Here is a 13,261-nt window from a genome sequence, read left to right as displayed (position 1 = left end):
GTATCCCCTCTGGGTCAGATCTGGAGAGCTTCCGCACCAAGCACCGGGGTACGGTGGCCGTGCGACAAGGCCAAGGAGTGGTGCTCATCTGTGCACCTCCGCCGCACTCTGCAGGTAAGGCGGACACTGTGACGACGGGCGCTGGGGTGGCGGCGGTTGGCACATTGGAAACACTCGTGCCTTGAAGCAAGAAAGGGTTTCCATGATGTCATCTTGATTTGAAGCTTTCGTGACTGCAGGAATCTATACTCTCTGGTTCTTTCGGTGAAGTCTCGTAGATTGAAAAAGTAATAATAATAGAAGACGACGTTTCGGTCGCAACACAAGCGTCCGTGAGATTTAAATCCCATTGACATTCTAATTTTACTCTAGAAAACCCCTTCCCCTTCTCCCCCCCCCACTCCTCCCGTGCCTATATGAAGCCACAACAGCGGATCGTTCTTTCTCACCTGATGACGGACGCTTGTGTTTGGACCGAAACGTTGTGTTCTATTATTATTATTTTTATCTACGTGACTTTACCGAAAGAATGGTTTCCATTATGTACTCGGGTGTCTTTCTGCGTGGAGTTTGAACGCTCTCCCACATGTTATGCATGGGCTTTCTGGTTTCCTCCCCATAGCCAAATACATATCAATCGAAATGGTGGTGACCAATCCATTGTAAATAATAATACTATTCACTGTTTGGTTCTTTTGGGAAATTCACGTAGAAATAAAATAAATGAAATAATAGAATACGACGTTTCGATTGCAACATAAGCAATCATCATCAGGTATGAATGAATGAGAAAAAAAACCTAGTAAACTCAGAAATATAATGCAATAACAACACAGAGAGTCGGCTAACAAAACAGTGAACACACCACCTGGTTGATTAACCTTCTTCCAAAGATTGCTAAATTTGAGAGAGAGACAAAACACAGACACGGAGACAACATAGACAGACGCACAAGCAGAGAGAGAGAGAGAGACAGCAGAGAGAAACAGAGAGAGAAAGAGAAAACAATAATATTTACATTTATAGCGCGCTTTTAATCAAATATCTCAAAGGGCTGCACAGGACACAGCAGCAGCAGACATTCAGCATAAACATTAATATTATGAATACATTTCAATAGTCATGTTGACATATTACCTGCAAATTACTAAATTGGGATTATATATAGCAACATAAATGCACGGAGCAAAATCACCTACCCCCCCCTCCTCTACTGTGTAAACTTGGCAGGACCCTCCTGCAATCAAGTCTTGAGACTCAAAACAAGCACAGTAATACTATTAATAATTACTATGATACTATTCATGATTAGCATGTTTCGATTACTTCTGTTTCAACAGCCGTGTTTTTACAAAACGAGCAGAGGTGAGGGTGCAGCCATTCAATTGCAAACTCTTGCCACTGCTTAGAGAAGGAACTTCGCTGGAGAGATCTCTAGACATCCCCTCTAAGATGGCATTTGGCCTACTCCTCCAAGCTGGACAGGATGTCCTGGGAGAGGTGGGAGCATCTACACTTTACCCTGGCCTGTGGGTTTAACCATTTATACTGCTAAATGGATAGAGGCGGGGGGAATTAAATAAAATAAAAATATACCATCGTTTCAACTGCAGCAATAGGATATTTAAATCGAACTGGTAACAGCAGGATTACAGCAAACATTACACCGATTGTAGCCTCCACCATCTCACTGTGAGTGTTCAATTTGTTGAATGAAACAGATGTCAAAGCTCGGAACAGGAGTGAGCAAGGAGGTCTATGGGTGGCTCAGGAGTCAGGGCACTGAGCCTGGCACCTCTGAGATCCAAGTTGTACCACAGTCACGTGTGATTAAACTGGCTTCTCAAGGCAAGTGAGTTGATGGTCGGGACTCCATCACCAATTACTGCACGAATAAAAGCCATCGTGTTAAATTAGGTTTTCACTTAAATTGACTTGTACCAGCTCTGATACTTAAAACAATTGTTTGATTGACATGTAGCAGACGCTGTGAGGAGAGAATACCAAAGGTGTGCTTTAATTGTGGATAATTTGATTGAGCAATAAGGCTCTATTTGACTTCAGAAGTGCAGAAGTGATCCATTGTTGCTTCAGAGATCCAATTTGTATCATGTCATGACATGACCCGAGTGCTAAATTTGAGTAGGATTGGATTTTTTTTTAAACTAATTTAAGGAATTCAACGCTGCGAGTGGCCTAAAATGTGGGTCGAGATCAATGAATGAAAAATAAAAATAAAAAACATATCCGTCATCGAGAGAAATATTGCAGAAATGTCATCCTGTTCATCACTAAAAGAATTTCCAATTAAAAATATGCAGTTACCATGGGATACTTTGAGATGTATAATTTAATGAATATTTTATACACATTTTTTATTATTATGAAGAAATATTTTTTACTTTCCTCCCTTTATAATTAGTGCACAGACATTAATGAATAACGACATTGCTGTAAGAGTTAATTTAATTCCTTGCCTGTCAAACTTTCACGCTTTTGACGTTTTTCTGCTCCCTTTTACTCGGGGATATTGTTTATTTAGTTTTTTATCAGCAACATTGGCTCATTCGCAATTCCTTGTTTTCTCATGCAAATTTGACTCTGCATAACTATTGTATCATTATTGTCTGTATATGTAAATGCCTCTGTGTATCTGTATGGGGTGCGGTTGTGTAGCGGTTTGTGTCCTGCACTACGTACCCGGCAACCCGAGTTCGATTCCCGCTCACGGACAACAGCAGGTAGATTCAGCCTCAAATGAGTACCTGATGCGGTGGGTAAACATCGCCACTGGGGAGACAAAAGCGGTCGTGCGTGGTGCTGGCCACCCATTCCCATGTGTGCCGGGTTGACCTTCATAGGTGCTCGCTAACAGCATTTACCCCAACAGTCTGTTAAATCTATGCGGGGGATCTGTGTCTGTGTGTCTGTGTGTCTGTGTGTGTGTATTTATGTCTGTGTATGTATGTCTGTGTAAGTAATTACTGTATGTATATCGATTATTATGTTTGCAGTTTATCCACAAAACAACATATTTGATGGGCGTTTTTCAGGCACTCAAAAAAAAATCTACATCTCATTTCTGCAGCTCAAAAATTGAACACCACACCAAGCAATTGGTGACCATTGCTTAGCGACGTCTCCACACTGCACAGAGGTGTCATGCGCCAGGAATTCCGGTTTAGTCCTGCACAGTAACAACTTCAGTATTGGATTGTGCAATGCCAGATTTGGCTTCGTGATTTATGGTGGTTTAATGCGTGTCGTGACGGGTACTGCAAGATCCGAGATCCGACCGTGTCCGTCCAGTGCTCGCCAAACTTGGCTTCCTGTTGCTGAACAAATACATTAAAAGGTCATGCTCATTACACACAAAGTGCTTGCCAAAAATGTACCACAATACCTCGCTGATCTCATCAAGGAGCATAAACCATCACGTGAACTCCGGTCATCCTCACAGCGGCTTTTTGGCTGACTCTCGAACAAAGACGGTGGTCACTGCAGTGCACACTTTCAGATGCGCTTCTGTGGCCATCTGGAACGCTCTTCCTTCCGATATTAGGACACCACGAGAGCTAAGCACTTTTAAATGTCATTTGAAAACTAATTTTTTTAGACGTGATTTTTGTGTTTAGCTTGTCGTCCTTTCCCCGCACCTCTGATTAGCATGGTTGGCTATGTACGGTGCGAGATAAGTTCAACATACATACAGGCAGGTCAGTTTAACGCATTGTAAATTCCTGAAGTCCGAAACAATTGTATGGGCACAGCCCCATTTCTGTATTTTTTGTTGTCGGCCAAGTCCTCTGTTCTCCGTCTTAAAAGATGCTCCAGAAAGTAAGACGCACAGTATCAATACAGTTATGCAAATCTGGTCACACACACACCAACGCACTTACACTTGTCAGGTTATAAGACGCACCACCACACTTTCCCCTTACAAAGAAGGGAAACATTTTTTTGGTTGACGTATAGAGATGAAAGCAGATTCATATAATCTACGTCACATACCGCCCTTTGGAACGTTGTCGCGAAAGAACAGACGGCAAATTTGACATTGCACAAACCCTTGCAGGCACGAGCACACTGGCAAATGAAGATGAGCGCGCACATCGCATATACGCGAGAATGAGGGGGACGAATACACTTCAAAGGGGAGACAAGGGGGAGACAAGGCGTGCCGAGTTTTGTATTTTAATTGACTTGAAACAAGAACGACACACCAAAGAGGAACGTTGTGTTTTGTTCAGAAACACGCCTTTTGATATTCTTACTCGACACCAAATTCAAATGAACAGTAACACAGAGGTTCAATTTAAATTTACGGGGCATGGGCCATTAGATATTTGGAATAATGTTCAGTCATTATGAAGAATCAACTGCACTCAGCACTTGATGGAAAACACGTTTCTCAAAGTGACTGTGGGATGCCGCATCAAGATAAATATGCTACATTATGGCGAAGTGGCGCATTCCGTCAGAGAAGATTCGCCAATTGGGCCTGAAAACAACAACAAAGAATGGATGAAATATGGAACTGACAATTACAATGCAAGATAATGTTTTTTTTTTAATGGACTACTCAACCAATACGTATTTGTACTAAATAATAGTAATGAAAATAATAATCAAATCACACTTTCTCACCTTGCGAGAAAAAAATAAACACTGTAGAAATTAGCACCACACAGAGGTATGCCTCTGTAAACCTCGTTTAGCCCATCACATATATCGAGAGTGGAGTGCTGTCATAGTCGTATTTAAATTTTATCTGCGGCCCGAGTTCGTTCCCCGGCCACGGATAACATCAGCGTTGAGTATTATCTGAACTGGTCCCTATGTCCCTACCCTGCTTCTCTGACCCGTACTCACAAGTATAGTGAAGTATATTCAAACAGTCCCCATGATTTACGCAATCGGTCAAATTAAATAATGCACTCAACGCTATGCTTTCTGTCGCAGAAAATGTAGACCCGTTCAAGATTTACTCGTTTGATGTTGAGTTGCTACAACAAGCAGGGATGCAGTCCTTCTAGTTACCTGTCAATTACTTATATCAGAGCTCCAGCTGGGACGATGAGTAGATTAGGTTAATTCATCTCTAAAATGTTGTTATCAACTCCTTTGTTTTGATCGATTACTGTGGTTCCTTCACATTCTGCCTGCCTAAGGTAGCAATCCCGACTACAAGTCACGGCCAGTGTTGCGTGGATGATGATGACGTCAAAGGCCACGCCCATCACCTCCCGTGCAGCGGCACACATAATAACAATACCTAGTTATTGTCGGAGTAATTGCACCGGTCATCGTTAATTCATTGATTACTTAAATAATCAGATTGCCCAATTATAATCAAGATCGCGAGTTTTCCTCATGCTCTCACTCGTCTTCATTGCGTCTCCTGTCCAACCTGCATGGCGGTCTCCTACCCAACATTCTGCACAGCGCCACCGCTTCTGCTTGTTGGCATTGCGCATTCTTGGGAAAGTGCATTGTGGTGCTGCTGGCCACCTCGGGAGGTGATCCGTGGTTTGCTTCTCCTGACAAGCGCACGTTGGTCGGTTGTGAAGAAGCCCCCCGCCCCCCGCCCCCCCCCCCCCATGATTTCATGTGAGAGTTGAATCTGCCAGGTACTCACTGCCAATGTAAGGTATGACCACCATTGCTCAATTCCCTGATGAAGAGTTTCCTCACTATGATGATGATGATGATTACAAATAAATGAGATAACAATGACGCGGAACAATGTCATGCACACACCGACCCATATCTGCTTTCGCTGATGTGAATGATTTGTCATCATCAGCCGTGGTCAATCCACTGTTGGATGAAGGCCTCGCAAAGCCATCACCACCTCTCGCGATCCACCGAGCAGTAGCGCACGGACCAGAAAGGGAAAAAAAAGAATTAAAAAACATAAAACATCACTCCATCTCCTCGGCGGGTGTACATCTCTGACGCGTTCCATTCCTTGGCTTTATTGATTTGCAAAAGAACTAATCACGGTATTTTATCACCCACTGCTTCCGACGGATAAACTTACGGCCGACACAATTCGGCACTGGGAGCAAGGCAGTGATGTGGAGGCTTCCCATCAGTAAAAAAAAAACGAAACTATCAACGCTTTTCTAATTTACCAGATGTAGAATCTTTATTTAGACTGGAGGAATCCATGTAAGGCCCACTGAGGCATATATATTTTTAAGAAGTGATCTGGCCAGAAATGATAGCTCAATGAAGTGACTTACCATGTTGAAATGTGTAGCAGCGAAATAATAAAAGCGCATATTTCTAAATGTGGAGGGAAAATCCGGAGGACCCGGAGCAAAATCCACGTGACCACGAGGAGAACACGCACATTTCAAATATACAGGTGTAATGGGTTCCGGAGGCACTTGTAGACGTAACTTCTTTATTACGATACCACACTCCAACAATACTCTGACACAGCCTAGGGACACAGCCTAGAGACACAGCCTACTTGTAGCGTGCCTGACTCTGGCTACGCTCTCGGGTCCTCCGGCTACGATTACCCTAGGGGAGGCTACCTGACCCGACCCAGCCAAGGTGCGGGTCTAGACTCTGGCTTCCTCGGAACTCGCCCTTACAAGGACGTAGAGCCGGGAGTCACAGAGTCCCACCACTGGCCCGCACAGCGTCCCGGCCCTCACGAGGACAAGCGGGGCGAGAAGGGTCCAGGGTCCTAAGCTGGCTGGTCTTGGGTCTTGAGCTGTGACTGTCCCGATAGGCTGGGGAGGTCCCCTTTTATGCCCCTTTGCCCATCAAGGGGAGGCGTTGCGTGGGATCGTAGATCCCCCGCAGCGCCCCCCCCCCCCCCCTTGGCAGTACGGGGCACCTTTGCAGATGGATCTCGTGTACCACTGCCGGTAAGCGTGGCCCATCCACGGCACTACACAGGCATCAGGGACGGTATCGAACCAATGATCTCCTGTATAGCAGGCGAGGTAGTTCATATCTCGCCTTCGCTGTGCCCCTTCATCTTCCGGCACGTTCTAAAAACTCGCTGCTACAACAGGAGGCCAACCCCCATCCCGTAAAACACAAGTGACCGGTTGCAAAATGCGTAGCTTGATGTGTGAAAACGCGAGTCCAGAGGAAACGGACAAGGAATGGCAAATCGATTCGGTGTCTTGGCATCTGCCGCCTTAAGTGGCGAACTAATTTGATTTTGGCCCAGAGGTTTTAAATCCTTCAGGCGGGCCGAGTTTATTTCCCCCAGTTTCGGCTGCAGGTGATGAATCACGGCGCAACGGCTTCAATACGACCCGCGGACGCTTATGCATGCGCGATCGATACCCGCTAACTCGACCAACACACCGCGCTCCACATTCCAGTAAATCAGGGCTTTGAGTCAAATTACGCCGCAGAAAAGTTATAAAAAATAATAATCACAAACCAAAAGTGACAATAATGAAGCGCGCTTTACATGCTACTCGCGAATTTACGAAATGTCCCGATTAGCACCATTGCAAAAAAAAAACTGCTGCTGCTGCATAATGGGGGGGGGGGGGGGAACCGTTTTCGTTCAATTAAACGGGTTCAAATAGCGAGCGGCATTAGCAGGATGGAATTCATATTTATATTGTGCAAGCGTCACGTTTGGAGGTCCTGCACTGTTGACCCATGCTGGCAATTGCGTGATTGATGACTTCTAAATTGACTATTGATCGCAGCAAAAGAAAGTGAATGCTTGTATGGCAGGAGCAAATGTAACATACCTCACAAAACATGAGGGGACTGTTTCTCTTGCTGAAATACCCGCGGTGTGTGCAGTTTGTGGCTCACAGCTTCAATCAGGGGCTTTGTAGTCTATTTCAATTTAGCAAAGGGATACGTGCGGCGTGAGTGTGTGTGTGTGTGCGGTATATAATGTTCTGACTCGCTGGCGGTTGGGAACATTTTTACAATCTGAATAAAAGAAAAAGGTTAATGAGGATGAAGTTAAAGTGGCACGTTATTCGCATCAAAGTACATGTGTTGTTTTGCTTTGAAGAACCTGCACGGTGGAAAACAGCAAATAACTAAACTAATGGGAAGTGCACCAGCAATGCACGCATTCAAGACAATGGCAAAGCTAAAGATCCCACCCATGTAAAGTCTTCACAATCCTTTTTGGGGCAAGTGCTGCTCGCGAGAGCTTACGAAGGCTGGCACAGAGCACGAGTTGGTGGGTAGCCAGCACCACGCCTTTGTCTCACAAGTGGGGAAGGTTACACATTGCACCAGGGTATTCATGTTCGACTGAGTCGACCAACGGGAAACCCAGAACCGGTTCAGATAATCGTCACTGGGTGTTGGACGTGAGAGTAGATCGACCTCGGGTCTCCGAGTTAGTAGTGCGGTGCACTAACCGCTACGCTACCGCTCACCATGCAGATATTCTCTGCTTCGTAACACACGCGTGCTAATTTGACAAATTGTTTGTTTTTCGTTGTATTTTTTGTCTTTCTGAATCAAAGTTTTGTACTTTTTCACGTGATTAAAAACAGCAAAGCTGCCTCTTGTTCGTGGCAATTAAAATTCGTTGTAATTGATATCCTCTGATTTCTGCCAGTGATTACTACGTAGAACAATGTGTTTGCTGTAAGCACAATCATCATTGGCTGCAAAAAGCACACCCTGCTCTGCTACCACTTACACACCTAGGATTGTGTAATTGTTCCAGAAACCCACTAGTTAGTGTCTGGAACTGAGTAGCATAACATAATCAAAAGGCAGTTTGTTAGTGGTGCAATTTTTTTATGATGCATATTGAACTTCTTTCTCACTGTACATAGCCAACCGTCCTCATCGGTTGTGCGTTGTAAATATGAGTAAGAGTTTGAATTCCATCAAATGTTATGCAACTAAACCACGCTCAACACCAACAATATCATCAATCTCGCAAGCGAAGCAGACTTGACTACGAGGGCTTTTGCCAAGGTTAAGTTTGATGAGCATGGTTGACTATGTACGGTGCAAAAGAAGTTCAACATTCATACGTACATATAAGTATCGGTTTTACCCTTTCTGGAAATAAAACAGTTGTGTTAAGATGTTGGGTTAGATCACGTAAATATATAAATGTGTCGTTAAAACCCGCCACCGCCCTTACTAGTTGGCTGTGTCGGGTGGTGGCGGGTTTTATCGACACGTTTGTATATTAAACGCTATCTCATCCAAAACACCTCTATTACGGATGATATTGGTCGCGAAAGCATGCTACGTGTTAAACTGACCAAACAGAAACCTCGTTGCAAGGAATGATGTCTGCATTAACCACATGTACTAGTGGTGAACATGCAAAAAAACATGCTCTGGTAGTATATGAATAGATTGGTCCACACCAGAGACAACTTTCTTTAGAGCCGAGTCTCAAACAGTGTTAGACCAGAGGACACCAAAAGGCGACCAGCACAAAGACAATGCCACTATCAGTGCATTGAGAGCTCTGGGCGAGCAGCTACATCATGGGACCTCCCTTGCCACTATCACAATGTAAGAATTGGTTTTACCCTTTCTGGCAATAAAACATACATACATTCATACATGGTGCGGACATGGGGCTGCAAGGTGGCTATGAGATGGCCGCAGTATGGTGCATCACACCCTCGTGTGAGTGAGTGGGGGCTCCTCTGGGAGTTCTGGTTTCCTTCCCACGTGAAGCCAAACACTCGTGAAAGGAATTGTCCAAACACCCTCAATGTTAGAACGTTCTCGAAAATGAGTCCTGAGACTCAGTGAGGCGTATGCTGGCAAAACAAATGGTCGTTATACTTACACTCATACTGAATTTGCCAAATAGTTTTTTTTTTATTATATTGCAAACGGCTACAAATTGTATCCGGCCTCGCATCTCACAGTGCATATTTAATACATATGGCGCATTACGGAAAGCGCGCTTTAGTATTCTTACAAGCAATAACAAGGTCAGCTCGAAAAACCGTGGCATTTCTTTCATGGGGGGCTGACTAAACGTCTGCGATGCGACTGGCTGTTTATCACGTTGGTGTGCACTATGCAGCGTTTGGCTTTCAAACACATGACAGGACTCACGACAAGCGGTGCGCAACGCCGTGGCGCACGGAAGCATCGTGGTTAGACTGCGGCCACGGCTGCCCCACCGCAGGATTTAACGCGTTGCGTAATTGGTATGCCAGGTACAAGCTTGGGTTAGAGCCAAGGTCTCAACCTCCCCTTGGCACCACACTCCTTTGCTCCTCGCAGTTGTAGTCTTGTTCTTAACCACGTGCCAGCATTGCTCGTTCCTGCAGCGAGCGTATTATGCGTGCACCATACTTGCCGAAGCACACACGTGCGCGGTGCTACGGTATGTGCGCAAGTACGACTCCGTCTGTGACCAAATCACTTGGGATTGCCACCCCTTCCCTGAAGCTAAGCTGTTGTGAGCCTGGGTAGCGCTCGGATTGACGACCAACATGCAAAAAAATAACTTTGTGTGGGCTACTGCAGGGCTCCATTGTCGTCAGCAGAGGGTAGTGTAGCTGATTCAATTATTGTCCTGTACTATGCTCCCATGTTAATGGCGTGGTGATGTACGGTCTAAAACTCCCATGACCTGCAACTGTGTGGGGAGGCTCTCGTCCAGAAGTGCGTTGACAGTACGTCTGTGAATTAAACACATTCCTGCGGAGGGAGCTGGTAGGAACGTTGGGCTGTTCGGTCAATGGCCAGGGTCAACGGCGGCGTGGTGTATTCCGCAAATATGCCCGACTGTGAGGGCGGGCACAAGCCGGCGTGAGTAGGTTAAACGTTGAGTTTTATAAGGGCACCATGGGATGACCAGCCCCTCCCCACCCAGCCCCACCCTTCCCAACCCCACCCAGCCCCACCATCCCCACCCAGCCCCTCCCCACCCTCCCAACCCAGCCCCTCCCCACTCTCCCCTCCCCACCCATCCCCTCCCTCCACACCCAGCCCCTCCCTGCACGACGGACGGACACAATAATCCCCTGTGTGCTGGTGGAACCAGTGGGTTCCTACCAGTATAAACAATAACGTCGTTCAGGTGTGTCACTTGTAACCGATCTCAGCCGTGGCTGAGGATCAAACTCAGACCGCTGGGTTCGCAACGCCGTGTTATCGCCGCTCTGCCAACTGCTCCACTCGTGCCTACACACGCGCAATATGCACAATGCAATGTGTGAGACATGTAGTTGATGGGACATCTAATTGCAATCACACACATTAGTATATGTGTGTTTCATAATGCTGCGCTTACGCGTATCATAAAATTAACACATTGGTCAGTAACACTGCCTCAAAATGATAATATATAAGAGGCGACATTTTGGGATATGGCTCATTCTTCATAGCGTGTGCATTGTACCGATGTATGTACTGTGAAGAAGGCCCATTGCCCGAAACGTCGCCTGTTATATATTTGTATTTTTAAGGCGCGCACGGTCTCGTTGATGAATGTGTTGATTTCGTTTTGCTTGTTACTTGTGCTCGTGCACCACTGCCAACGGAGCATCACCAACTAATTCCGTGTCACACACGGATTCATGCGGGGCATGCGCTACGGTATTAAGGATGGCGCACAGCGGTGCATTGTTTTTTATTGAAAATAATTACCTCCCCAAACCGTAACTTTGAGGGCTCGCCGTTAAAGTGACGCGAGGCTATACACACGCGTCCACGGCAGCGCAGTATACATCACCTTGGCCAAAATATATTTCAAAGTTGCGTCAATAATCCCCATAATGTGCCAGTCTTAAAAAGTCACCCGTCCACCAAAGAGCACACGTGCTCGGCTAAAGTGCCCGCTGCGCGAAAGTGGAGTCTTACCTGCCACTCGATCAGTTCATTGTTTTCAGATTCATCACACGTCTTGCAGGGGGGGTAGTGAATGCCGCTTTGCGCGGCTTAGTTCATAGGAAGAGATGCATTGCTGCCATGCACGCAATCGCCATGGACTCGGCTGTTGCCTGTGCTATGCTTAGGTCGTTCAGTATCGTTGTTATTGTATTACGAGACTCTCTGTAGTGACATTTCACTGCACCCCCCCCACACACTATCTAAACTATTAATCGCCAATCATAATCCATCAATAACGCTCTTACCAACTGTACACAACTCTCCATAACTACATACAATAATAACACTGGTCAACACAAAAAAAAAAAATTCTGGCCTGGACTTTTGCAGCTGTTTTAGACTAATTTCAGGGTGCTGATTCCAAATCTGATCTCAGATTTGCTCTATCACATCTCGTTTTATGCTATCGGCATACCCGATTTTCATTGATTTTACCCGAAATTAACTCTGTCACTTATGATTGCAAGTTGTTGCGAGTCAGTGACTGCTTTAAAGTTAAAATATGGTGCTGTATTTTTAGGATAGTGTGTTTATAATATCATTTTATGTAGATATTCACATTTATTTAATATTTTTTTTCTGAAGTTTTTATTGAAAATGCAATATCTGATATCTCAAAAACCTGATGTGATAGACAAAAACAGATGCCAGATTTGGAATCAGCACCCCAAAATTACCTTAAAACCGTTGGAATACCTTATGCCAGATAAAGTGTGTTGACCAGTGTAATTATAACCCTCCCAGTTTACAGCTGTTTTTCAATCCATGTCTGTCTGTATGTTGCACTTCTTTAGCATCGTACATCTCCAAACGCGCTAACCGGAGGTGCCTGTGGAGGCCAACAAATAAACACAAAAAGCAGATCTCAAGAGACGAGTTGTCCATCTAGAAGGAGTTCCCCGTACTTTGTCAATTGTGGGGGGAGGTAAACTGACCATTCGTTACCATTCTGGTCCGTGTGGATTGGTGAAGGAGCGGTCCAAGACGAATTTGAATGTCGCTCGACGGTGATATTAGCCTCGGCCAGGAATCAAACTCAGGGACTCAGGTCAACAGCGCAATGCGCCAATCACTGCGACACTGCTCTACACCCACCCCCCAAAACCACATTTAATATTTTATATGATTAATAATAAATTGTGTTCATGCACATCTGTCAAAGAAGGACAGCTTATGATTACACGGAGATGTTTATGAGAGTGGAAGCCAACGTACAGTATTGTCAAAATAGTCGGTCGCCATGTTCAATCCACTGCTGGATGAAGGCCTCCCCACATCGTCGCCATCCCTGTGCGTGAGCTGATCGCATTGCTCCCACTCCATGACGGTTGTCATCTCACGTGCATTTCCCTCTTTTGAAACTATGCAAACATCAAACTATTTTTTTTCATTTTACTTTGAAAGGAGCTACACGTGTCGC

General features: G+C 45.3%; 1 protein-coding gene across 1 annotated transcript in view; it reads left to right on the top strand.

The window, feature by feature from the left end:
- LOC144946112 (contactin-4-like) overlaps nucleotides 1–13,261 on the top strand; it is a 158,646-nt gene that overhangs the window by 66,476 nt on the left and 78,909 nt on the right. The window contains exon 5 of the mRNA XM_078874854.1: nucleotides 19–114. Coding sequence (XP_078730980.1) covers nucleotides 19–114 — 96 coding nt within the window. The remainder of the gene's footprint in view (nucleotides 1–18; nucleotides 115–13,261) is intronic.

Source organism: Lampetra fluviatilis, chromosome 40, assembly GCF_964198595.1.
Source record: "Lampetra fluviatilis chromosome 40, kcLamFluv1.1, whole genome shotgun sequence".
NCBI classification, from domain to species: Eukaryota; Metazoa; Chordata; class Hyperoartia; order Petromyzontiformes; family Petromyzontidae; genus Lampetra; species Lampetra fluviatilis.
This window is presented reverse-complemented; position numbering and strand designations above follow the sequence as displayed.